A 27,956-nucleotide genomic window follows, 5' to 3' on the forward strand; every position below is an offset into this window, starting at 1 on the left:
ATCATCGATGTCCATGAAAAACCAATAGTGTGACTTCTGCCCTCTTCAGGATGTAGAGCAGGGAATGAAGTCACTGGAGGACATACAGGATGAACATGACTTTAAGAAGAAGACCCTGCTGAGCCGAGGTACTGTAGAGTTATAGCCTCTGAGCCTGGTCCTAGTCTATTTCAACAGCCTGGCTCTGGGACACGAGACTAGACTGGTCCTAGATCTGATAATGCTATATGTCAAGGTTCCCCAACTGGTGACCCACGGGTGGTTTTATTTGGTCCCCCAAGTTATATTGAGCCTCCCAAAAATATATAGAGGGCTTTTGGAATTTTTTGTTACGTCACAGTCTTATTCTCAAATTGATTAAATCGTTTTTCCCCCCTCAGCAATCTATACACAATACCCCATAATGACAAAGCAAAAATAGGTTTTTAGACATTTTTGAAAATGTATGACAAATTAAAAAAAATGGAAATATTAAATTTACGTAAGTATTCAGACCCTTTACTCAGTACTTTGTTGAAGCACCTTTAGCAGCGATTACAGCCTCAAGTTTTCTTGGGTACATTATTTTCTGCAGATCCTCTCAAGCTCTGTCAGGTTTAATGGGGAGCGTCGCTGCACAACTATTTTCAGAACTCTCCAGAGATGTTCGATTGGGTTCTGGCTGGGCCAGAATGTCAAGGACATTCAGAGACTTTCCCTGAAGCCACTCCTGCGTTGTCTTGGCTGTGTGCTTAGGATCATTGTCAGCATCATCCCCACAGCATGATGCTGCCACCACCATGCTTCACCGTAGGGATGGTGCCAGGTTTCCTCCAGATGTGACGCTTGGCATTCAGGCCAAAGAGTTCAATCTAGGTTTCATCAGACCAGAGAAACTTGTTTCTCATGGTCTGAGAGTCTTTAAGTGCCTTTTGGCACTCCAAGCGGGCTAGCATGTGCCTTTTACTGTGGGGTGGCTTCCGTCTGGCCACTCTACCATAAAGACCTGATTGGTGGAGTGCTTTAGAGATAGTTGTCCTTCTGGAAGTTTCTCCCATCTCCACAGAGGAACTCTGGCGCTCTGTCAGAGTGACCATCGGGTTCTTGGTCACCTCCCTAAACAAGGTCCTTCTCCCCCGATTGCTCAGTTTGGCCGGGTAGCCAACTCTAGGAAGAGTCTTTGTGGTTCTAAACTTCTTCCATTTAAGAATAATGGAGGCCAATAGTGTTCTTGGGGACCTTCAAATGCAGACATTTTCTGGTACCCTTCCCCAAATCGGTGCCTCGACACAATCCTGTCTCGGAGCTCTATGGAAAATTCCTACGACCTCATGGCTTGGATTTTGCTCTGACATGCACTGTCAACTGTGGGACCTTATATAGACATGTACAATTTACCACAGGTGGACTTCAAGTTATAGGAACATCTCAAGGATGATAAATGGAAACAGGATGCACCTGAGCTCAATTTTCGAGTCTCATAGCAAAGGGTCTGAGTAGTTATGTAAATAAGATATTTCTGTTTATTATTTTTAATACTTTGGCTAAAATCTCAAAACGTTTTGCTTTGTCATTATGGGCTATTGTGTGTGGAAATCTGAGGAATTATTTATTTATTTAATCCATTTTAGAATAAGGTTGTAAAAAAAAAAAAAAAAAATGGAAAATGTCAAGGGGTCTGAATACTTTCGAAGGCACTTAATATATATATATATATATTATTTAATGAATTAAAAAAATATTGGACATGAAAGATTGTAAAAACACCAGGATATCCGCTCCAAGTGATTTTGGAAATCTTTTCCCAAGTTTTCCTATGCATAATAGAGAAACACGTGATCGTATACAAATGTAAGCAAGGTTTGAAATGATTGTTTTAGTCTAATATTATATCTGTTTGGGCTTCTTGCGGTCATCATCTAGTTGATGATCCCTGGTCTATGCTTTAGCCAATGTGAAGGTACTGAAATAACAACTTACTCCTACTGTACTAAAAACTACTTTCCAGACTGAAATAGCTGTGCTGTAAAATTCCAGATCTTTCTTTTTAATATCATATTGGGAATGCTTAACGCTATATCAGTTGTGACTCTATGTATTTGTCAGTGGAACAAGAGGTGAATGGGATGACACCGGTGGTACAGAAAGAGATCCGTGAAGAGGAGATGGTCATCGGAGCGATGTTCATCAACCTCAACAAAACCAGAGAGGTGCGTGTGTATGCATCCGTGTGTGTGTGTACGCTGTATGGTTAGCTTGTGGTGTATGATTAGCTTGTGGTGTTTGTTTTCTCCTGACCTGCAGGTGGTGGTGCATCAGATAGCTGACATCCTGAACTTGGCCGGGCAGATCCAGTACACCCTGGTGACGGAGGAGATACCTGAGTGGAAGCACAGACAGCAGATTGCGTGTATCGGTGGTCCACCTAATGCCTGTCTAGACCAGCTACAAACCTGGTCAGCCCTGCCTCTTGTCCATCTTAGCTCCTGCCCCTGCCACTACACATAACCTTAGACACTGTTCAGATACTTTCAACCATAACCCTGTGTGTGTGCAGGTTCACTGCGGTGGCAGAGGGCTTACAGCAGGTACGACAGCAGCTGAAGAAGCTTCAGGAGCTGGAACAGAAGTACACGTACGAGAACGACCCCATCACTCAGTGCAAAAGCACTCTGGAGGAACGCGCTCTCGTCCTGTTCAAGACCCTTATTGTCAAGTGAGACCCCGCTCTGTCACCTATATCTATGTTCTTGTAGCGATCACATACACATTAGGGTTTAACCAGTAGACCGGGACTTACCGACCAAGCTCCTTCCCGATTCCCAATAAAAATATTGACGGGTCCCGTGAACCAATGCTAAACACATTTTATGCAGCACTAATGCAAAATATGCTTTGCGAATAGCTGCATGAATGAACCGGACAAATCAATATCTGGCTTCATTCGTAGTCTACATTAGACCAGTCTTCACATCGCTAGCAGCCGACCATATTTTGCCTACTCAATGTAAAGTCCCCAATAGAAAACATCCCTTCTATAAATTGCATTGCTGACTATCAATAGTAGGCTATACACGCAACCTCTCGACGCAGTTACTGAAGGCTATCTCCATCTCACATTCACAAATCTCCAAGCTATCTTTGTGGCACTGGCAGAGTCTCAAAATATAAACTGCAGCTACTCACTGTTATCAAAATGTCTGGTACATTGTGTCCACGAATGTGCTTGAGGAAATAGACATTTGCAACATTGATCCATGATGTTACAATAACAAAAAGAGTGCACGTGTGCTATCCTTGTTGCCGAATCGCCACTACTAGGCCTATTTGCATGTCTGTTTAGCGGAGAATCGGATATGTTGTTCCCTGTGATTAAAGTCACCACAATACCATGACCTTACGAAATCTCCTTGATAGCCAGGTGCAAGGGGATGGGAAAGGGCCAACCAGCTGGCTGACATGTAAAACCAATGACATTTTCACTAGGCTGTCGGCTAATAACCTCATAATTTTTTTGCTATGTCTCCTGGGCTTCATAACCATGTCTTTATAACAATTCAATAATGATGAGACTGGTGACATGAATGTGTTCAAAAATGTATCTAGAACGTGTTCGGTCTCAACACATGCAACCCCCATGATGCTCCGTGACACAACCCCAATACACCACATCTCCACCTTTCCTACTTAAATTGTCCCCATTATGAACAATAGTCCTGAGAAGGTGACTGTGAGCCCCTAGGTGACGACTGCTGGGTCAGGGTGTCACCCAGTAACAGTTCTGGACCACTCACGACTGGTGGTTCTGTCGGTGTGGCTTTACTCAACAGTAACTGATATGTGTGCCTTCTCCAGATGACGTCCTCTGCAGTCTAGACAGTGTAGGACACAGGACCAGTCGGAGCAATGACTGTAGCAGGAACCCACTTTTGTCCGTTGAGGTAGTTCTTAGCTAAGACAGTCTCCAGGATTAAAAGCTCTGCCCTTTGCTCTCAGTTCATAACGTTTGAGATGACTGTACTGTTGACGTCGCACTGCCTCCTTTGAGTTCGGAGGTTTGAGTAGGTCGAAGCTTGTGCGTAACTCTCTCTTCTTGAGTAGCGATGCAGGCGAAGCCTTGGTGGTTGCGTCAGGCGTGTTCCTGTAGGATAGCATTAAGCTGTTCAAGCATTGTTGCAGTGTCCCTTGACCCTGAAACACTTTAAGGCATGTTTCATGGTCTGTACGAACCTCTCTGCCAGCCCATTGGTAGATGGATGGTACGTGGGGCGGACCTGCTGTACGCCATTCACATGTAGTCATTTCTTAGGACACTAGCTGCGGTCCGTTGTCGCTAATGAGTTGGAGTGGCGATCCAAACTGACTAAACACTTCTCCAAGCTTCTCGATGGTCTTCTCAGCAGTAGTAGGCCTCATGATGGCAACCTCTGGCCACTTGCTGTGAGCATCAAAGACCACGGGAAACATTTTGTCTTCGAATGGACCTGCAAAGTTGACGTGTACGCGTTGCCATGCTTCCTTCGGCCAATCCCACGGATGAAGTTGAGGTACGTTGCGAACCTTCTGACATGAGGAGCATGTTTTTGCTTTCTCCTCAATGGAGAAATTCCATCCAATCCAGGCCACCAGAAGTAGCTTTGTGCAATTTCCTTCATGCGAGCCATTCCACAATGACCCGAGTGTAGCTGTTGCAACATTGGTATCCTCCAACACTGTTATCCTCCTTCAATGATGCTCGTCAGTGAACAGTGATCTGTAAGAAGGGTGAACTTCCTCCTGTACAGATACTGGTGAAACTGACGCACTCATGAGGGTTTCTCGTTCTATCTGTGCGTAGTTACTTTTGCAATTGTTCAATGTTCTCAATACGAAAGCGACCGGCTTCTCTTCACCTGAAGGCATGATATGGGACACAACTACTCCCTCACCATATGGGTTTAGCATCACAAGCTGGTTGGATGGGCAATGACGGGTCAAAGTGTGTCAGTGCTTCAGATTTCAATAGTGTTTCCTTGGTTTTCATGAATGCTTCCTCGCATTGTTCTGTCCATTTCCATGTTTTGTCCTGACAAAACAACTGATGCAGCAGTTTCAGCTTCATTGCTTAGATTGGGATAAAGCGTCCGTAGAAATTCAGTAACCCCAGGAAAAAACATTGGCTCACGTTCTTAGGAACTGGGGTGTCCAAAATATCCTTGACCTTGGATGGATCCTTGTGAAGGCCTGTGGCGTCTGACCTGTCCAACGTATTCAACTGATGACTTGAATGCACATTTGACCGTACGAACTCACAGGCTGTAGTCCTTCAATCTCTGCAAGGTCGCATCCAAGTTCTGGAGGTAGTCCTCTTCATCTTTCCCAGTAACAAGGATGTCTTCCTGGTAGTATTGTACTCCTGGCAATCCACTCAAGATCTGGTCCATCTCCCTCTGGAACAGTGCTGGCACACTTGAGATTCCAAACGGTAGATGACAGTACCTGAAGACCCCCTTATGTGTCACGACGATCAGCAGTTCCTTTTGACTCACCCACGTGCATCTTAAAATCGACTTCTGCGAAGTCTACTTGTGCTGAACTTTTGACTTCCAGCTAAACCCGCAAAAAGGTTGTCAATGTGTGGTAGCGGATACTGCTCAGCAGACAACACAGGGTTAACTGTGACTTTGAAGTCTCCCATATATCCTGATTCCACCATTCTTTTTAAAGGGATACCTCGGGGTTGTGGCAATAAGGCCCTTTATCTACTTTCCCAGAGTCAGATTAACTTGCGGATACCATTTTTATGTCTCTATGTCCAGTATGAAGGAAGTTGGAGGTAGTTTTGCGAGCTAGTGCTAGTTAGCGTTAACGAAATGACTGGAAGTCTATGGTTATCTGCTATCATGCTAATTTATTCTAAAGTTTGTCTTCACAGTTTAATAAATGTCCTTTCCTTTACTCACGGTATATTCCTCCCTTTTATCATGTTGTTTTCCCACTCCAACGTCAGTCTCAAATCCTTTTCTGACATCCCATGACAATGCTATCTCGACTATGCACTTGCCCCTGTTAGCAATACACTGTGCAGCATGGGAAATAACATTTTTAAATAAGTAAAAAAACGACTTCTTCCAGACAGAATAGTTCCCATAGGTTCAGATTTACACGTCGCCAATCTTTTATGTCTTGTGGGTTTCATAACCACGTCTTTATAACAATTCAGTAATTTTAAGACGGGAGACCGGAGTCAATTCAACCATTTATCTAGAACATGCTCAGTCTCAACACATACAATCCCCATAATGCTCTGCGGCACAACTACAATACACCTACATTTTAGGCCTAGATTTAAACTAGGTTAAATTAACAAATTGTGTTGTGTGGTGACTTTTTGACAGAACTTTGAGTTGATTCAATTGTGACTAATACAAAACAAGAAACCATGAAATTCCTGGTATTATATGAAAAAAATCACTGGTATTATATGATTTTAAATAGCTTTTCCGGTTTGAACGGGAATATTACCGGGATGGTTGCAATTTTCTCAGAAATATAAATGTGTAGATTTTCGGGAAAATATTAAACCCTAATACACATGTTTAGTAAGTTTCTTTGGACAAAAGCGTCTGCTAAGTGGCATTATTATCTATCATTATTATGTAGCAGAGTTGGTTCAGTGAACTACGCTCGCATGAAAGGTAACCATGCCTGAGATTTGGGGTGTGATCATTAGTCCAAACCGTTACAAACGGAAAACGTTTTGCTGTAAAAACTAGAGTTTCTGCTGGACAAATTCAGGTAGGTTCCTCCCTGTTTGGTTCCCTTTGCTTCCGTTTGGTTCCTAATACATCCCAGAAGACATGAGTTAGCTCCCAGAGTTAATGTCTAGACTAGGCTTTAGTGGAGTGCCATAGGAGTGTGACTATCAGATGATTGAGAGTATGTTTCTGTGGTGTCTGTCTTTCAGTTCTATCGTGGTGGAGAGACAGCCCTGTATGCCCACTCACCCCCAAAGACCTCTGGTGCTGAAGACTGGGGTGCAGTTCACTGTCAAAATCAGGTGGGGGCACCAGTGACACACACACTCCAAACTCAATGTGCAATAATTTATTGATTAGTTTGTAGAATCAGCTGGGTTATGTGTTTTCAGGTATGCTGAATGTCCCCTTTAGGACCCACATAGTAGTACAGGAGTTCCCACAAGGTGGGCATGTTGCCTTTGGACTCCAGAGTGGACCAACTTAAACTTAATCATGTGTTTGACATCTTAAATGATCATGCCCCAGGTTACATGGAAAAAACACATTGATATGGTATATAACCAACACATAACACAATACCAGAGCTATCGTGTTATGTCTTGTAAAATCCCCAGAGTAAACAGAACTGCGAGGAGCACGTTTTTCTATACAGGCATTTGTCTATGGAACAGCCTTCCCCTGGAGATCAAGCAAAGAAAAAGTAAAAATAGCTTTTAAAAAGCAGGCAAAGTTTTGTTCTTTTGGACAAGGTTGTCTACGTAAGGGAAACCACTCCACTGCCCCTTGGGCCCCCTACTGCTGGTCAAGCGTATTTATTTGAAGGATCAATATGATGTGCAATTAATAGATTGTTTTAATGTGAAATGAATATGGTTGATTTATTATTATTTGTTTAATTTTCGGGAGAAGTGCAGTGAATAGTGGCAATTTTTAGGATGTCAATATAAATTAATGTATTTATGGTTATTTTGTCTTGTCTTTAAATCATTATATGTGTTATTGTTTTTACCATCGAGGGCCACTTTGGGAACGTCCATTTTTAATTAATACTTTCAAGTGATATCCTCTGGGTCCACATTGTGCATTTAGTTGTATATGTCAAAATAAATTCAATCCAATTCAATAGCAGGGCTGGAGCAAAAGCCTGCAAACCTGAACAACCTTATTTTAACAATGTTATCCCCAGACTGCTGGTGAAGCTTCAGGAGTTCAACTACCAGTTCAAAGTCAAAGCTCTGTTTGACAAGTAAGTGAATGTGTGTGTGTTATAGAAGTGACCTGCCCTGAGAGTATACTTGATTCTGTAACCTTTTACCTCGAAGGCCCTGTATTAAGATGACACCGCACGTTCAGAAGTAATGAATTCTATTTGATCAATGACAAGAGTCAAAGCTTGAGTTGTCTTTCTTTAGGGACGTGACTGAGAGGAATACAGTGAGAGGGTAGGAATTCATTTGCTCTTCATTTTACAACCTATACCTGAAAAAGCCTCGAAGTGATTACATTTCCTCTAAATTGATGTCATTGTCCAGGTTCCGGAAATTCAACATCTTTGGAACTAATTCTAAGGTTATGAACATGGAGGAGTCCAATGGAAGCTTGGCAGCAGAATTCAGACACCTGGTATGAATTGATACAACGTTGTTGTGTCATACCCTGTATTTAATAATTGTATTATTTGTCAGGGACCATGTACAACATGCCATTGCACCAGATTTAGCTAGATGGCTCGTTTTCATCTGTAGTCCCTGGGCAGAAAACAATCAACATCAATATGTAATTACAATGCTTCAATATAACACACTAATATATACAGTGTGTATATATAACAATCTAAATATGCAACGATAAACAACATAATTGTAATATTACATAGCAGTTTAAATGTCCCTTGGTCCTACAGTAGCTGGCATCTTAAGAGTCAGAATGTCTTAATGTTCACATGATTGGTTTGCCTTTAGCCACATTTACAGGTTTGCCTTGAAGCTTTCAAAGGTACTGCACTCGGTCACACTGGTTGGCAGGGTGCGCCATAATCCAGACGGTCTGACTGAAAGAAATTGTCTGGCCAAATTGTAGTGGTCGTTAGTCTGTTACGAACTCTCCTAAGAGAGTGGGTTGTGGCGTTTCTTGCCTTGGTGTCAGGCGACTCGGTTTGGAGTCCCCTAATACTGTACCTACCACTGGTCACAGCGATATACACTGAGTGTACAAAACATTAAGAACACCTTTTTAATATTGAGATGCCTCCCCCCGCCCTTTTGCCCTCAGAACAGACTCAATTCGTCTGGGTATGGACTCTACAGGGTGTCGAAAGCATTCCACAGGGATGCTGGCCCATGTTGACTCCAATGCTTCCCACAGTTGTGTCAAGTTGGCTGGATGTCCATTGGGCGTTGGACCATTCTAGATACACACGAGAAAATGTTGAGCGTGAAAAATTCAGCAGCGTTGCAGTTCTTGACACAAACCGGTGCGCCTGGCACCTACTACCATATCCCGTTCAAAGGCACTTAACACTTTTGTCTTGCCCATTCACCTTCCATTTACCCTCTGAATGGCACATACACACAATCCATGGCTCAATTGTCTCAAGGCTTAAAAATACTTCTTTAACCTTGTCTCCTCCAAATTCATCTACACTGATTTGAAGTGGATTTAACAAGTGACATCAATAAGGGATCATCGCTTTCACCTGTATTCACCAGGTCAGTCGATGTGATGGAAAGAACAGGTGTTCATAATGTTTTGTACACTCAGTGTACAATATACTGTAAATGTCATACCGATATTTGTGTGCTGCAGGTGGCATCTCAACTCCAATTATTTTCTTCCCCAGCAACTAAAGGAGCAAAAGGTTACAGGCAACAGAACAAACGACGTAAGGAAATGTACCAATTATTTTCATTTGAATCATTATACGTGTGGTAATGCTGTATCTAAGCTAAGCTACAGTCTTTAATAGCTTATCATCGTTGTCAAAAGAGAACCTGCGTGTGTGTGTCCACTCAGGGTCCTCTCATAGTGACAGAGGAGCTCCACTCCATCAGCTTTGAGACACAACTCACTCAGCCAGGACTCCAGGTCAACCTGGAGGTGAGAACAAGTCTAGTTTGTGGAGCTTTTACTAACATGGTATACAGTCATGGTAGCAATGTTTCTAAGTAGTACATACTAAGGTACTAAGGTACCTTACTGTCTACTGATGTCCCTTTTCCCTTCTGACTGTGTGTGTGTGTGTGTGTGTCCAGACGACATCCCTGCCCATTGTGGTCATCTCCAACATTAGCCAGCTGCCCAGCGCCTGGGCCTCTGTCATGTGGTACAACATGCTGACCAGTGAGTCCAAGGTACCCAACCCCTCACCTCACAAAATATTTCCTTTCCTGCTTTCTTCCGTCATGTGATCCATGGGCTGCCAATTTCTGAAGAGCTACTGGATGTGCAGGGGTTTGTTCCAACCCAGCTCAGCTGATCATCTCTGTCCCTCTCTTTCCTCCTTCAGAATCTGTCGTTCTTCCTGAGCCCTCCCCAGGCCACCTGGAGCCAGTTGTCGAAGGTGCTGAGTTGGCAGTTCTCCTCCATAACCAAACGAGGCCTCAACGACGAGCAGCTGGGCATGCTGGGAGACAAGCTCCTGGGTGAGTCTGGGAGAGGGAGTTCGTATTGTGACTAGGAGTGGTTTTGTGCCACGACACAGCCACCGCAAAGCCGTCTGTGATATAAAGGAGCGCTAGTTGGTTAGACATACAGTTGAAGTTGGAAGTTTACATACACTTAGGTTGGAGTCATTAAAACTCGTTTTTCAACCACTCCACAAATGTCTTGTTAACAAACTATAGTTTTGGCAAGTCGGGTAGGACATCTACTTAGTGCATGACACAAGTAATTTTTGCAACAATTGTTTACAGACAGATTATTTCACTTATAATTCACTGTATCACAATTCCAGTGGGTCAGAAGTTTACATACACTAAGTTGATTGTGCCTTTAAACAGCTTGGAAAATTCCATAAAATGATGTCAGGGCTTTAGAAGCTTCTGATAGGCTAATTGACATCATTTGAGTCAATTGTAGGTGTACCTGTGGATGTATTTCAAGGCCTACCTTCCAACTCAGTGCCTCTTTGCATGACATCATGGGAAAATCAAAAGAAATCAGCCAAGACCCCAGAAAAGAATTGTAGGCCTCCACAAGTCTGGTTTGTCGTTGGGAGCAATTTCCAAACGCCTGAAGGTACCATGTTCATCTGTACAAACAATAGAACGCAAGTATAAACACCATGAGACCACGCAGTCATCATACCACTCAGGAAGAAGACGCGTTCTGTCTCCTAAAGATGAACGTACTTTGGTGCGAAAAGTGCATATCAATCCCAGAACAACAGCCAAGGACCTTGTGAAGATGCTGGAGGAAACCGGTACAAAAGTATCTATATCCACAGTAAAACGAATCCTATATCGACATAACCTGAAAGGCCGCTCTGCAAGGAAGAAGCCACTGCTTCAAAACCGCTATTAAAAAGCCAGACTAAGGTTTGCAACTGCACATGGGGACAAAGATGGTACTTTTTGGAGCAATGTCCTCTGGTCTGATGAAACAAAAATAGAACTGTTTGGCCATAATGACCATCGTTATGTCAGGAGGAAAAAGGGGGAGGCTTGCAAACCGAAGAACACCATCCCAACCGTGAAGCACGGGGGTGGCAGCATCATGTTGTGGGGGTGCTTTGCTTCAGGAGGGACTGGTGCACTTCACAAAGTAGATGGTATCATGAGGGAGGAAAATTATGTGGATATATTGAAGCAACATCTCAAGACATCAGTCAGGAAGTTAAAGCTTGGTCGCAAATGGGTCTTCCAAATGTAGAATGACCCCAAGCATACTTCCAAAGTTGTGGCAAAATGGCTTAAGGACAATAAAGTCAAGGTATTGGCGTGGCCATCACAAAGCCCTGACCTCAATCCCATAGAAAATGTGTGGGCAGAACTGAAAAAGCGTGTGTGAGCAAGGAGACCTACAAACCTGACTCAGTTACACCAGCTCTGTCAGGAGGAATGGGCCAAAATTCACCCAACTTATTGTGGGAAGCTTGTGGAAGGCTACCCGAAATGTTTGACCCAAGTTAAACAATTTAAAGGCAATACTACCAAATACTAATTGAGTGTATGTAAACTTCTGCCCCACTGGGAATGTGACTAAATAAATAAAAGCTGAAATAAATCGTTATCTCTGCTATTATTCTGACCTTTCACATTCTTAAAATAAAGTGGTGATCCTAACTGACCTAAGACAGGGAATTTTTACTAGGATTGACTGTCAGGAATTGTGAAAAACTGAGTTTTAAATGTATTTGGCTGAGGTGTATGTAAACTTCTGACTTCAACTGTAGGTGAGATGGCCAATAGTTTTTCTTGACACTTATGTCTGGCAAGTGAGTTTAGCTGGCCAATTGATTTAGCTATGTAATCTTAGATAATGGCTAACAATGCAATTGTTGCTTAAGATCTATTCACCATATAAAAAAGGAACATCAACATTCCTCACTTCCCTCAACTCATCTCTGACCACTGGCTGCGTCCCCTCTGACCCGAGTCGTTCCCCTCAAACCAACACTCGACCCCCCCCACCCTGACGTTAAAAAAAAACTATAGACCTGTATCCCTTCTTTCTTTTCTTTCCCAAACACTTTAGTGTGCTGTCTCTGATCAACTCTCTCAGAACAATCTTCTTTACCCTAACCAGTCAGGCTTCAAGACGGGTCACTCAACTGAGACTGCTCTTCTCTTTGTCACGGAGGCTCTCCGCACTGGCAAAGCTGACTCGTTCTCATCCTCCTAGATCTATCCGCTGTCTTCGACACCGTGAACCATCCGATCCTCCTCTCCACCCTTTCAGGGCTGGGCGTCTCAGGCTCTGCACACTATTGGATTGCATCCTACCTGTCAGGCAGCTCCTACCAGGTGACATGGAGAGGATCTGTGTCTGCACCACGTACTCTCACTACTCTTGTCCCCCAGGGCTCGGTTCTTGGCCCTCTCCTCTTCTCCTATACACCAAGTCACATCATTGCTATGCGGATGACACTCCACTACTTTTCTCCCCCCCTTCTGACACCCAGGTGGCGACACGCATCTCTGCGTGCCTGACAGATATCTCAGCTTGGATGTTGGCCCACCACCTCAATCGCAACCTAATCCAGGCAATTGTCATCTCCTGCCATCAAACCCCTGCAACTGATCCAGAACGCTGCAGCCCGCCTGGTTTTCAACCTTCCCCAGTTCTCCAATGTCACCCCGCTCCTTCGCACACTTCAATGCCTTCCAGTCGAAACTCGTATCCACTACAAGACCATGGTGCTTGCCTATGGCGCAGCAAAAGGAACTGCCCTCCTCACTTTCAGGCTATTCTCAAACCCTTCACCCCAACACGAGCACTCCGTTCTGCCACCTCTGGTCTCTTGGCCCTCCCGCTCAGCCCAGTCCAAGCTCCGGCCCCTGTGACCCACCGAGCTAACTTAAGATGAATGCGCTAACTGTAAGTCGCTCTGGATAAGAGCATCTGCTAAATGACAAAAAATGTCAGGTGTTATGTAAATGTAACAGCTTATGACATGTGTCCATGTAATGCTCATAAGTGTAAGCTAAGGTCATTCCATTAAAGTGAACCAATAATACTAGGACGCTCCTGTGACAGGTCGAGAGGCTGTAGGAAATCCTAATGGGCTCATCCCCTGGACCAAATTCTGCAAGGTGAGCATCACACCTTAAGTTTGCCGTTTTTGCCAACCCCTGTGTGTTTTACTATGAGCTGTGTAGTAAGTGTGTCTTTGCCTGAGCAGAATGTGAATGAGAGGAGCTTTCCCTTCTGGCTGTGGATCGATGGAATCCTGGACCTGATCAAGAGACACCTCCTGTGTTTGTGGAATGACGGGTAAGAGCTTTGATTTTCACATTGTCTGAATACGTCTAGAGTACCTCAGCAACACACCGCTCAAACTCGCATTTCTTCAGTATGCCTTTCTGAAGCCTAGGTCTACATTGCGTTTTGTGAAAAGTGACTTTATTGTGCAATAATCCATTGAATCTCTGGGATGTAGGTGCATCATGGGCTTTGTCAGTAAGGAGAGAGAGAAGGCCCTGCTGAAGGACAAGGAGCCTGGGACTTTCCTGCTGCGTTTCAGCGAGAGCAGCCGGGAGGGAGCCGTCACCTTTACCTGGGTGGAGCACTCCAATGACGGTGTGTGTTTGTAGCTATTCTGTAACATTTATTTAAGTAGGCAAGTCAGTTAAGAACAAAATCTTATTTACAATGATGGCCTATACATACATACCCATGCACAGACAGACAAAACATGTGATTGCTGTTTCTTTTACACGTTATGAATGTGTGTCCGTCTATCTCTCCTTGTAGATGGGTTTCCGTTTTGTATTATTTGACCAGGTAATCTGACTGCGAACACATTCTGTGTGTTAATTTATGTATAACTATGAGCATGCAGATGTCCATTTCCACACGGTGGAGCCCTACACTAAGAAGGAGCTGGCCGCCGTCTCCTTCCCTGACATCCTCCACAACTACAAGGTGATGGCTGCCGAGAACATCCCTGAGAACCCTCTGGTCTACCTCTACCCCAGGATCCCCAAAGACAGCGCCTTAGCACGCTACTACAGCCGCCCCACAGAAGGTAACTAACACTCGACCGCAGCCCAAACGTGTATATATTTTGAGGAAAGATTGAGTAGTTAAAAAGGTCAAAATGGGGTTGTGGACTTCCAATTCCAGTCAAAGCTATTTATACACAATATTCACTGCATACTGAGGCATACTTTTTCATATTTTGTTGTGCCACAATTTTTCCCATTTGAAATACTGGCCACTGGTAATGTCTTGGTTCTGATTTATGATCCCTAAATGTGTATAACCTTCGACCTTCCCAGCCGCTGAGCCAATGGAGTTGGAGAGTGAGTCTGATGCTGGCTACGTTAAGAGGGAGCTTATCTCTGTGTCTGAATTGTAAGTGTGATTCTTGTTATGAAACACCTTCTAGTGTTTTCATATAGGCTTTCATTGGTTTTAGATCACACACACACACCCACCTAGCCCAAAGTACAATGAAAGGTCAAATGAAGGTGTAAATAAATAATGATAACACCAAGGTACAGTAAATGCCAAATTACCTCTAGATTTGAGTTTTATTGATTTGAGTTATTCACGTCTAAAGTTGATATTTTCTGCTGGTTGGGTTTCTCCTCAGCCACTCCAGACTACAGGACACCATGATGCCCATGAGTCCTGAAGTGTACGGAGAGCTGACCAGGCTTATTAACCCTGCTGAGATTGATACTGTGGTAGGTTTCAGCCAGACAGCACCAGCCGCACACATATTAGAGATGCTGGGAAGATCTCAATTGCATACTCTCTCCTCAAAACCCATTGGATGAGAAAGCCAGAGGTCCCAACTCCCTGACCTTCTCCTCCAATGGGTTTTGAGAAGGAGACAATGAGAAAGAGTATGCAATTGTTGTGGTAGGTTTCAATAAGGGCAACATCAGCCGACTATGGTAGGTTTCAACCAGACAGCAGAGCCGCACACTGAGTGTGGTAGGCTAGAGCCAGACAGAACACATGTCTAATCATCCTAAAACAGCTGGACTAGCATCATAGCTATAGCATGTATTTCCAAACCTTTCATGCAAGGGTAGGGATAATCCATGCATTTTTACAATGTGACAGTACACACTCAATGCAATCACAAAAGTGCAGCATTCCACTATTGAGATGCAGCCCATTACTGTCCTTGATTCTGGTATTTCTCATGTCCCTCTCCCTACAGATGTGCAAAGCTTTCCCAAACTAACCTGCCCTCTTCAGGCAGCGCCCCTTGGAAAACGTGTTACCCCCCTGCACCGAACTGATCTGAAGACATCCCAGAAAAAGGATGTTGATTAAGTTGAGATTTGTTGGGTTTCCTTTGTAAATACAACTAAAACTGTATACATATATAGTCTGTCATTTTAATGTACATGCATGAGATTTTGGGGCTTCAACTCCAGCTGTTTGTATTAAGGAATGTCATTCTTGTGTGACAGGATAATATTTTGTGAATGCATATGTAGTGTGTAATAACTTAAGGTGGAATGGTTAAGCTGTTATACAGTGAGCTTCAAAAGTATTGGGACATTTGACACATTTTTGTTGTTTTGGCTCTGTACTCCAGCACCATGGGTTTGAAATGATACAATGAGATTAAAGTTCAGTCTGTCAGCTTTAATTTGAGGGTATTTTCATACATATCGAGGGAACCGTTTAGAAATTACAGCTCTTTTTGCACAGTCCCTTCATTTTAGGGGACCAAAAGTTAATGTGACAAATTCCCTTACGTGAATTTAAGTAGTCAAGTTTAGAATATGGTCCCATAATCCTAGCACGCAATGATTCCAAGCTTGTGACTCTCCACACTTGTATGGGTTTGCTGTTTGTTTTGGTTGTTTGATTATTTTGTGCCCAATAGAAATGAATGGTAAATGTTTGGACTTCACTGTTTAATTTAAGGACAAAGAAGAGGGCTCACACATGCCTGAATAGCTTTGATTTATTTAACCTTGTTTATTAAAATAAATATATCATATGTGTGTATATATTCCACTGCCAGGAGCAATCGCACATTTGCACATCAAGTATACCCTAAAATATGAACAGAAAAGGACATCCGTGTTTAGCAATACATTCAGAACTGTCTTTAGTTGGAACTTTAGACTGGTCTGCAACTACTGGTGACACCTGACTTGAACCATCTGTCCATATGATCTACAGGGGTTCAAACTCCGGTCTCCTGCAAGCCTCAATATTGTGTTTGCCCTCTGAGCTAAAGCCTAGGCAGCTGACAAGTTATCAGGTCACAGGCAAGGTTACCTTTCACTGAATCACCAATCCATTACAACAGGCATAGTATAACAATAGCAAAACCAATGTCTGATTTTGAGACCTTCTCCTGTATGTCACAGATACGACAGTGTTATGGTGATTGGTTGGAGGGTTCAAGTCTTGTGTTTCCCAGACTACTGGGAGTGGTGAATGAGGTTGAATTTCTGTGGCAACATGTTCTGTTATCGTTCTCATTCTTTGGCTTTCATTTGAACATTTCCCTATACACAATGTCACCGTCTCAGACAGATCTGGGGAGTTGCTGAAAACCGGTCACGTTGCCTTACAGAGACCAACAAGTAGTGGTAGAGATGTTATGTACATAGAGGACAGGGTTTTCCAATCCACTTGATATTCCATCTGTGTATTCATTATCTATCTGGAATAGAACATTGCGTAAGGTTATTCTCCATTGTGTCAATGAAGCTGTTCTTTATGCTACATAGGTCTTATGGGGAAAAATACTACCACTGTTGTTCATTTATAATTTGATCTATTGTACAGTATTGCTTCATGCGGTCTTAACATTCACGTTAACAATTTAAAAGATAAACACGGGTTGTAAATTGACTGCAAGTGGTTATGTTTTTGGTATCGCTCATGTCATACTGTGCGTCATTCAACTGGATGGATTTGACATTCATATTGGACCTCATGAGTGGCTATGCACAAAACTGACACACTAAAATCAACCAACTGTTTTTGCACCTGTCAATAATACAGGATACAATGCTACTGTGCATATTCAAGTAGCAAAGCATAACATACAAATACAATAAGTAATTCAGGACTTTCCATTCATCTCTTAGACTCTTTGGAAATTAAATGGAATTTGACTATGCTATAATTCTAATCCTGAATTAAGCCTTGTTTATATTGTGTGATAGGGTCCTTTACACACCAGCTGATTTGAACTACTACTGACGAAAAATGATTCCTGGCCGATTGCACACACAATTCATGTCGACTGCCATATGTTTATGTATTTAACACATTAGCCCACTCTTTTACACAAACATGTCCAATTGGTTTCCTCCTTTCAAAAAAGTGCTTCCGATGAAGAGTGGGTAGATGGTTTACTTGTAGGCTTTAGTCCTGTTGTATTGGTTTGATAGAAAGTATTCTGTATGACATCAGACAAGTGATGGCAGACTAGTGTTTTATCATGGGGACACAGGTACTCCCCTGTTCTGTCGGCAGTTCCTGATTTACCTACCTCCTCTCTACAAACAGACAACCGCCTGTGTTGTGCGCATTACATACAGTATTTAGCTATAGGGAAGTACAATTCCACTGTTACACATGAGAAAATAATACAGAAAAAGAACAGACAACAAAAAATATATACAAATAAGAGGGTCTTGAGTTCATCCCAAACAAAGTCAAGTACAGAAAAATGATATTGAAATGAAAGCTGAAGGGCATATAGTTCCTATGCAGTAGGGTTGATAAAAGTCAAGACAAGTTTGACCCGGACTAGTGGAAGCATAGGATGTCTGGTAACATCTGGCATCCTTTACATGTGACTAAGAAGGCTACAGGACCATATAGTGCCTCTACCCTAGTGGTGGCCCATCGTGTCCTACCGTTTATTTTAACTGTCCAATCAGGCATTAAAAGAAGCACTGTAGCTGGAATGGTACAGAGTGACATTAGTGCCAACATAAATGTCATTTCAGATTCAACATCATATCACTCCATAGAGAGTGCCTGATTTGGCCAAAGATTACTGGACATTGTGGCCCTCCAGGAAGAAGACCAAACTGCATGATGATCTATTACATTAAATTACAGTAAGTATTGGTCCTTGATATCATGAAATTAATTAACTTTCAACAGTAGATAAATATACAATTTACATGTAGGAGAATATGTATAATAATATCACTTTATATTGTACACCATTGTCACAAAGATTCAATCAGATTGTGCACTTCGATTTGGGACCCTAACACACCACACATACTTGGTGATGGAAGAGAGACGAAAGATACAGCAAAAGTAAGCAACACGGTCGCAAAAGGAGCAAAGCGCACGACGAAGGTAAAGCAAAAAAGCTTACGGTAAAACAAGGGAGTATAAAAAAATATATTAAAAAAACACACGTTCAATCAAACACACGGTTCAGAAATACGACGTCATACAAAGTCGACAAAAGTCACTCCAAAAAGCGCATCCCACCACAAAAACAGCAGTCTAGTTTAGTAGAGATGATATAAAAGCAGCGTGGTGCCACCTGCTGGCTGGCGAGGCTACACTACAGCAGGCCGTCTAGGTTGTTCTCCGTCGTCTCCTTGACCTTCTTGGGGACCTCTTGTGGGTTGTACTTGTTTTGATAGTCCTGGAGGATGGTGACCACGTCGTGATGGCCAAAGTGCAAGGCCTCCTCCATTGGAGTGTTGTCCCACCTATAGGGAAGATAACGAGCGTGACTGACTGGGGTTAGACTGGCCTACAAAGGCATAGTTCTGGGAGCTAACACTAGTTGTTGTGAAAATGACAGGGTACAAACAAAAGTGTTATTTTGGAGTGGGAGTACACTTGTATTGTAGACTGTATATTGTAAACGCTTACTATCACTCAAGTATATGATACTGTCTCTCGTCCACCCACAAAAAAAAAACACACCTAAACACACACACAAGAAAGGCAGACAGACACGTTTCTGTGGGCTTACCTATCCTTGGGAACAGGGTTCACCTTGCACGCCTCTAAGAGGAAGCGCACCACCTCTGCATGTCCTGAAAGTAGAGCAGATGGCGGAGTTACGTAAGAAACAAAAAACACACTCACTGCAGCAAAGACGTCACACACTACGCAGTGCAGCTGCCAAGGGACAGCAAATGAACCCCTACGAAACAGAGGGGGCTGAGTCTGCCAATCCCTCCCAGAGGACCCTGACATACACAATTTGTCCCCGTGTGTGACAGGAAAGGGAGGCTGTGAGACGCACCTTCTGCTGCTGCAACATGTAGAGCCGTCCTGGAGTCATAGTCCCTCTGCTCCATGTCCATGGAGGAGAGGGCAAACCTGCAGACACACCGACAGAAAGGTCAGCAGTGTCACAGAGATCGAAGATAACGGGCAGAGAAAGAAGACAGAAGTAATTCAGAGATACAAAAGAAGACAGATCATTATGAACAAAGGTATAATTACTCAAGTATTCTGAATTTAACACGATTTTTTTTTTTAAACAGTCCTTTTCAATCCGTGTTTGTCAGTGTGTGTGTCATCTGTGTGTAAGAGAGCTGCGTACTGTACCTCCTTAGTGCCGAGACGTCTCCGGTGTAGGCGGCAAACAGGAGATTGATGACAGACTTGACCTGGAGAGAAGGAGCAAGGCAGTTTGTGGAAACAGGCAAACACACACACACACGCATGGGGTGGGGGATATGTGCCCTACCACAGTCCTTCACCAGCTAAAAGAGAAGCGGAATCTGCCAAACATCAATCAGGACTTCTGGATCCCAATCAACTCCTTACAAAAAAAAACATGGCAATGGCAGTATTATTAATTATGTAGAATGTAATGCAATGTAAGACTTGCCAGAAGTACTTTTTACCCCCTTATGTCTAAGCATCTCTCATAGTGACTGACTGAATAGCATCTATTCATTCTTTTGAGAAACGGCAGCATGAAAATAGGCTACATCCTATATCATAAGCCTTAAGACATTGAAAACGGATCATATATGACCTGTTAACTTTAGTGTTGTCAAAACATGACTCACGGCTCCTTAAGAAGTATCTTATTAACTGGGTGGCAGAATAGAGAACCGTGTCTAATAAAGCTGTCAATATTTAATATTGTCCCAAAATATATATATATATATTTTTTTTAATTCTACTAACTATTTGTGTGCAGTGAGACCACTGTGAGCAGTTAGTAAGACCAATAGGTATGTTTGTGAGTAGTGAGTGTATTAGGAGGGATTTAGGAGTTAAGAGCGAGTTCTCTAGCCCCAGGCAAACCGTGAGTCCTGGCTCGAGCTGTAGGCAACAGGGGATATTGACAGATTTATTAGCCAAGGTTCTCTATTCTGCCACCCAGTCAATTAGATACTTCTTAAGGAGCCTTGAGTCATGTTTGAGGATTTACCAGTATTGACTACAGACCAGATACTATGGTTGGATTCTGGCAGTGTTTTCTAAAGAGTTGAGTGGAGAAATAAAAAGGTAGAGATTCACATTTTGGGAGTAACACTATGGCACTAGCATAGAAATAGAATTATGGAATACAATTCGAGCTTATTCTCTTGTGGTCCATTTACTAATTTGAAGCTTTAGCAGACTATGTGTGGCTTTTCTGCTGCATTGCAGGTTATGGGTCTGTGGTAGCTTTCTCTAATCTAATCCGATAATCAACCACTAGAGGGTGCTGAAACATTACTGAAGGCATAGTGACATTGCCTTCAGTAAATGGTCTCATGTTTTTCCCATTTGGGTGGCGGTGGTATTGTGGGTAGAGCTTCAAAGCGTCAAAGTCTAATCATGTGAACTACTGTTTGGATCGGAATTAGATGCTTTAGATACTCAACTGTACTGGAGTGAATTAAAAGACTGAATAAAATAAAAAACACAGTGCTGGGGTATCAAAAGCATAAAACCCTTGATTCACAACAAACCAGTAAACCAATCAATTAATGCATTACTCAGTTAATGACAATATGGAGTTATTACCAATTTAGATTTTTTTTTTGGCTTGGGGAGGAACAGTTGTGCAGTATTTCTGTAACATCTCAGAATCATTTTGATGATGCTGCAGAATTCAGAGACAACTGCCCAAAACAGAACATATAGGAGCTCCACATCACAGTAGAACACCAATCAGAACAGAATAAAGCAGTGCAAAACTCAGCATAGCTGTAAGTAGCATAGCTGGCAGAACTGAACAAAGTAGAATTGAGTAGAGCAAAGGTATTTAGCAGATCAGTGTCACAACTCAGTAGCAGAAAATAACTAGCTAGACAGCAGAGCGCAAAGCAGAGTCATTCCATATCATCTCAGATGGTTCTGAAATCATTTTTTGTAGTTAGAAGCAGATAAAATGTGCATTTCTGCAACATTATTTTCTTAAAATGGAATTTGATCTCTGAGAAACTAAGCTAATTGATTGCAACCAATTTGGCCCTTTTAAATGTATAGGATTTATATAATATTCAATAAATATATTAACCAACATCCAATTTGGACTCAACTTCTTCCTACTATTGAGAAAGACATGAGGAAACCAATACAATGGTTAAAAGCCACCCAAGGACCCCCCACACCAATCCCACCCCAACAACCAGTATACAGTATCAGTTCTTCAAGTAGTATGGAGCTGCGGCTTGAAGTATTGCTTCTTCATCTTATGTGATGTATTCCTGTGAATCTAATACCCCCCCCCCGTTCAAAGAAATTTGCCATTGAAGTCACTTGCATTATTTACCACAAAAAGATGGCATCCTTTTCCAACCCACAGTCATCAACAAACATGGGCTATGTAGGCTAGTTTTGATATAAACCCAAATGTATACACACCCAATGTGTGGCAGAGAATCTCTGAACCACGCTGTTCATATGGGGCCAGGGAGGCGTTTTGGACCGAGATTCTTTTGACTATTAAGAGGCTAGACACGGACAAGTCACTTAGACACGCCCAGTCTGAGCATTGTGCCAATGGGGGATATGTAACACCATTGGCATTTGACCAAAATTGCCACTGCCATAGAATTACACAATTTACTTATATTTCTATGGCAGTGACTACATCTCCCCCACACAGGTATTATAATGTGTGTTTGAATCCAATCTAGCCTATATCAGCCCAGCCCTGCACAGACACAGGTCACTGTAGGTGAGAACACACTGCAACACACAACCAGCGAGCACAGCATGTCAAGGGTAGTCCAGCACATTCCCATAAAAAATGTCTAGACTGTATACAAAAGTGTATACAATTCAACCTATTAAAACAGAACTGGCTCAAAATAAGCAAATTTGGACTTATTACTAAATAACTTAACTACTTTGGTAGTTATTACCCCCCTTATCACCCTGAAGCCGAAACAGTGACTTTTCAGTCACGTTTGTTATAAGTGTGATGGATGTTCCTTGACAGGCTGAAAAAGAATGGCTACAACAGAAATACAATACAATAACCATACTATAGACAGACATAGTACAGCAAGGAACACAGTTGCCAGCAAAGAGAGCACACTTGACTTAACTCACCAAGTAAAAACTGGTTCAGAACAATGACCGGAGCGCGAGCATACAGACCAAGCTCACACAGATCAAGCACAATGCATTCTGGGGTCTCTTCTGATTGGTTCCATCAACTCTGAAAGGGTGCACTGCACTGCATACCACACAAGACCCCTCCACAAATCAACCACCCCCTCACCTTTCGTTTACCTGCTCAGGTTGAACTGTCACCAGAAGAGTCAAAGCTAGCCACAGAAACTGCACTTTCAAAGTATTTATCACACAAAGACATGATCAGGTACAGTATTTACTTGGGAAGTATATGTAATTACATAAGAATAACCAACTAGTTAACATTAAATTACTGATTGTTACAGATTGTTTAAGAATCATTAAAACCTCTAGGCACCGTTTAGTACAAACCAGATACAAAATTACCAATTGTGTTGAAAGTAAGTATCAAAAACTACCCATTGATACCACAATTTCCTAGTAAGCGAATACCAGTTGAATACCAGTGGAAACAATATAACAAAGTGCTATCACAAAATCTGTTAACTAATAAAACAAAAGGGCTAAACCACTTAGTTTCAGTTGTGGTAATTTGACAAACAGGTATTTGTTGGTTATAGTACTTTATTGGTTTATAACATGGCAGCAAGGCAACATGATTTCAACAAGTACTTCACCTGTCATTGCAACACACTTCTAGCATTACAACTACTGAAGCTCTTTGCTTGTATTTGCAATACTGGCCTCTTGTAGAACTACAAAGTTCTACAAGACAAATACCTAGTGTTTTCATCCAAACCAAGAGTCAGTGTCTTTACTATGAGGAGAAAGCAACACCCTTTTATGCCCAAGACACCAAAACCAGTTTGAGTTAGAGTAATAAATCAACATTCCAGGTAGATCCGGTTAAGATCTGAGGAGCTCACGAGAAGTTCATGTTAAATGCACTGATACACATTCTCAATAAGTTAACAGTGCAGGCTGCTGGTGTGTATAGTGTATTAGACTTGGAGGGCTACAGCTGTTTTCTCCAAGGCACAGATATGGAATGAAACAGAAAAATAAACATGCAAGGAGGACTAAAATGAACTTTAAAATATCAATGTGGGATTCAAACACATTTATTAAATCATACAAAAATATGCCATTTGAAAGAAATAGTAAAATAATGACATTGTGGGAAACATTAAACATGTTGCTGTGAAATCATAAAAATCATAAATTGTAATGAAAATACTGGTATGGCATTCAAAAAAACCCTTGTGTAAAATTTGATTGGGGTTATTAGACACATTTTGCAGTAGAGTAGAAAGGTTCAGTAAGCCCCATAACTTCCTCCTGTAGCCTCTAACGTCAACCTAACTCCTAAGTCTTGCAAGCTTTCAGCCCCTGCATTCTCCATATTATGTCAACATGGGCAAGACACTAGAAAACCCACTCAAACGTGTTTCAGAAAACACGAGTAGCAGAAAAAAAGATACAATTTCAGTACAAATAAATAGGATTGATTTAACAGAACTAATTATTTGGTAAATTAGCATTAGCAAGCAAGTTAACGTTAGCTGCTAGGCTAGCTACAGCTAGCTTCACTCCACAGTGACAGAGACTTGTAATGCTTTGCACCACACACTGACTGACATCTCAAAGGCCTACACTTAAAAAAAAAACATCCTTAGTGAAATAGTAGTCCTAGTTCCAAATCACAATTTTAAATGAAGTCCAAGCATACAGACATGACAAAACAACAAAAATATATTTGAAGTAAGTCTGATACTAAAAGAAGCTAATAACTAACTAAACGTATATGGGATAGGGTGGGGTCAAGTCAGTAATTCCAATTAAATTAATAAATTCTAATTCAATAATTGAAAAACAGGGCATCTACGTTCAATAACTTGTCAACAAACTGAAAGGGAGAAGCCATGTATCTTTCAAAATTCTTTCCATTTATGATTTTTACATTTAAAGCACTTCCTGAATTGACTTCAATTCAAATTGACCCCAACCTTGACCGGTATGGGACCCATAGACTTATATGGACCCACGAGAAGAGCACATTCATGACGAAGCCATGCGTAACATACAGTGTATACCAATTCAACAGTTCAGTTTCAAGCATGATTGGATAAAAACATTGAAAGAAAAACATCCCCAGCAGCAGGACACCCACGGCCTTGGTTGACGTACATGTGCAAATGTGGCCAACGTTTGTGAAATAAGTTGATTCCCTTGCCGTTCTGCGCTGCTGTTGAGCTTCATCAAGCTTACTGCAAGATAACAATCATCCCAAAACACACGTCAGGCAAATAGTCTTTGGGAAAACTGTAGATACTGTACAGTGCATATGGCAATAAACATGATGCATTCTTAAACTACAGTATAGATAAGAGGACTGGTTTCCTCTTCCTCTTTAAGGGTAGCTAAGCGTAATTCACAGTAATAATACAGATTAAATATAATTGGTAACAATGTGTGATCACACTTTCAAATGGTATACTGACTTGTACAATACATATACGTATGACCTATATAACCATGATATGCCATCTGACATATACATACTGCAACTGCCTATGGAATAGATCCAGCAGGATTCTACTAGGCTATGTCATGAAAACTAAAGGTTTGTGCGGTGTCTTGTCTGTCTGAGCCAGGGTCAATGTCCCCTCAGCATGCGTCACAGCTTAGATCGACACGGTACACACACCACTCAAATACAAAAAGGTGCACACAAAAGGGGGTGGAATGAATCACCTTTCACGTCCTTGATGAAAAGCTTCGGTCCACTCAACAGCAGTTGAGAAATCGGCTCATGTGAGATGCGTTGCTGGTATGTGAAAGGTAAAGCACTGGTATGCAAGTTAGAATGGTCCGACTGATATCGTCTCCGTGTCACGCCTGATAAGTGCCTTATCGTTATAATCTCAGTTTGCTCTTCTAAAAGCATACTACAAGCTCTATGCAGACGAAAATATCGGAGAGTTGCAATGTCGTTTTTCATCACAAAAGGGGCGGACTGTTCTACTACCTGAAAATTGAGACATGCAGTATCATTACTTCTGCAGCCGTGGGGGCAGTATTATTGCTTGGTTCCTTGATCTGATATATATATATATATAGGCAATTCATCAAAGTAGACTATTTTGCATTGATAACCAAATATGATCTCAGCAACTGAATCCACTCAAAACATTATTTTGTTTAGAAATAGTAACTAGTGATTCCAGGCTACTGTGAAACGGTAGAACCTGCTGTAGCCAACTTGCTAGCCATGTGCTTTTTTACTCCATGACCAAAACATGCTGTTCTATTTTTAACTGATATGGGAATGAATACACAAGCAGTATATCAAACTGGGATAATGTTTCAGGTTACACCAGCAAGTAGAAGAACATTTGCCAGGGCATATTTCTAAATGATAAATCGGATTATTTCACATGGAGATGTGGGGAGCTAAAAGACTAGCTAGCTTGCTATGTTTTTAGCCAGGTTAAAGCCAGCTAGCTACTATAAGCAAAGGAAGGCTACTGTTCCTTGTCTTCAAAAAATGAAGGATATCCTGTTACCAAAAGGTGTCCTCTACTTCAAAAATCCCACTTCACCCACACACATAGATCAACAGAGTTAAGCTTGTAGTAACCTCAAGAGCCTGTCAACGCATATAAATACAATGAGATACATTATATTTATATGTGTCAAAGCACAACACTCCACATCTTCCCTTGGCTTTTGGTTTGAGAAAACCTCCCTCGCTTTGGTTAACAAACACATTACAATGGGCCTAATACCCACACTGGCCTGTTCGACAGATACAGGACTGCAAACCTGTCAGTAGATATTGAAGCACACATGAAATGATGGATCAAGTCTACTTGCAAAGCCTCGATCTGAGCCAGGCAATCCCTTCAGGCCCCTAAAGTCTGACATTCTAGACAGGCAGCTGGAAGGGCTTCCCTCAGCTCTCCAGGGACCCCAAAAACACAAGGGATGCATTTCAAACTCATAAAAGACACACCCTCGTCCACTTACCCTCGCCTTATTCCCTTGGGGGAATCCCCACAGCCATATTTGTCGTCGGTCCAAATGATTAGCCAAGCAAGGGAAGTTTGCAACGTAAGCCCCTCAGACCTCGTTTTTCATAGAGTTTGTGAGTGTACAATTATGTTCGCGTCGGGGCCTGAAACACCCAATAATTCAATTCGCAATGATTGTACATCCGCTAAGAAAAGTCCGCCAAAACTTAAAACCTCAACGTCAATATGGAGTCAACATACAAGTGTAAGTAAAAACGAAGGTAAAGAAGTTACAAATTGTGCTACACAAACACGTCTAATAAAAGTAATTATGTTTTTGTTTGGTTAGCTTTTGGAAATTGTAGAAATAAAACATTCCCCTTCTTCAGAAGTTCCAGCTAGACAGGTTAGTTAGCTAATTCATTTTCTAGCTATGATACAGTAGGCATATATTAATAATTATGTAGTTAATATAAGTAGACATGCACTCATAATTGACTGGAGCGCATATAAAGCACGCACAAGCTACCGGTGAATGAAAACACAATCGTTGCGGGATGAACGAGTGACGAATTTCCGGGCAAGGGCGGTCCATTTAAAAAACATTCTTCCTAACTCGCCCTGCAAGTGTCAACTCGTCAGACATCATGATATATCATCAGAAGTGTCCACTTCATTTGAGGGCTGAGGGTGTCTGTTAAGCGTTTGGATTGCAGCCACGGAGACACAGAAAAAAAAGAAAAGGTACAGTAACCCAGGTAGGATCAATTATCATTCATCACCAGTACATAATGTGACATTACATTATGTAAAAAACAAACCAAAAAAAAAACTTATAGAAATAAATAATCCTCTTGATAATTTATATAAATATATGAAGTCATATATGGGTGTAGAAAGGGGACAGGAGAAGGTGGGAGGAAGGGAGAAGAGAGTGGGTCCTAGTTGCGCTCCCCGACACTCTCCATCCTATAGACTACAGTGGTGGAGCTGTCCTCATGGCAATCAGTGGGCACCACCTTTTTCCACAGAGAGTCTTTGAGAGCTAGCTCTTGCTGAAGGCTCTCGTAATCCATTGGTCCGAAGGTAAACTGCT

At 42.0% G+C, this 27,956-nt stretch overlaps 2 protein-coding genes across 10 annotated transcripts in view; one reads left to right on the plus strand and one right to left on the minus strand.

The window, feature by feature from the left end:
• Positions 1–17,216, plus strand: part of LOC139546973 (signal transducer and activator of transcription 1-like) — a 31,121-nt gene extending 13,905 nt beyond the window's left edge. The window contains exons 6-24 of one of the 3 annotated variants that reach the window (XM_071355968.1): positions 50–128; positions 2,086–2,189; positions 2,284–2,435; positions 2,537–2,695; positions 6,926–7,018; positions 7,906–7,965; positions 8,132–8,161; positions 8,252–8,342; positions 9,559–9,600; positions 9,732–9,815; positions 9,971–10,069; positions 10,225–10,360; positions 13,416–13,471; positions 13,561–13,652; positions 13,819–13,958; positions 14,221–14,406; positions 14,660–14,735; positions 14,977–15,070; positions 15,556–17,216. In XM_071355968.1, the coding sequence (XP_071212069.1) occupies positions 50–128; positions 2,086–2,189; positions 2,284–2,435; positions 2,537–2,695; positions 6,926–7,018; positions 7,906–7,965; positions 8,132–8,161; positions 8,252–8,342; positions 9,559–9,600; positions 9,732–9,815; positions 9,971–10,069; positions 10,225–10,360; positions 13,416–13,471; positions 13,561–13,652; positions 13,819–13,958; positions 14,221–14,406; positions 14,660–14,735; positions 14,977–15,070; positions 15,556–15,579 (1,797 nt within the window). In that variant the 3' untranslated portion in view covers positions 15,580–17,216. Of the gene's footprint in view, positions 1–49; positions 129–2,085; positions 2,190–2,283; positions 2,436–2,536; positions 2,696–6,925; positions 7,019–7,905; positions 7,966–8,131; positions 8,162–8,251; positions 8,343–9,558; positions 9,601–9,731; positions 9,816–9,970; positions 10,070–10,224; positions 10,361–12,560; positions 12,683–12,840; positions 13,257–13,399; positions 13,472–13,560; positions 13,653–13,818; positions 13,959–14,220; positions 14,407–14,659; positions 14,736–14,976; positions 15,071–15,555 lie in introns of those variants that run through there. The other 2 variants (XR_011669298.1, XM_071355969.1) reach the window with 2 other exon arrangements.
• LOC139546975 (glutaminase kidney isoform, mitochondrial-like) overlaps positions 16,305–27,956 on the minus strand; it is a 60,361-nt gene continuing 48,709 nt past the window's right edge. For 4 of the 7 annotated variants that reach the window (XM_071355975.1, XM_071355974.1, XM_071355977.1 and 1 more), the window contains exons 15-18: positions 19,908–19,969; positions 19,600–19,676; positions 19,324–19,387; positions 16,305–19,054 (exon numbers count right to left, since the gene is read on the minus strand). In XM_071355975.1, the coding sequence (XP_071212076.1) occupies positions 18,904–19,054; positions 19,324–19,387; positions 19,600–19,676; positions 19,908–19,969 (354 nt within the window). In that variant the 3' untranslated portion in view covers positions 16,305–18,903. Of the gene's footprint in view, positions 19,055–19,323; positions 19,388–19,599; positions 19,677–19,907; positions 19,970–23,453; positions 27,955–27,956 lie in introns of those variants that run through there. The other 3 variants (XM_071355979.1, XM_071355980.1, XM_071355978.1) reach the window with 2 other exon arrangements.

Source organism: Salvelinus alpinus, chromosome 20 (assembly GCF_045679555.1).
Source record: "Salvelinus alpinus chromosome 20, SLU_Salpinus.1, whole genome shotgun sequence".
NCBI classification, from domain to species: Eukaryota; Metazoa; Chordata; class Actinopteri; order Salmoniformes; family Salmonidae; genus Salvelinus; species Salvelinus alpinus.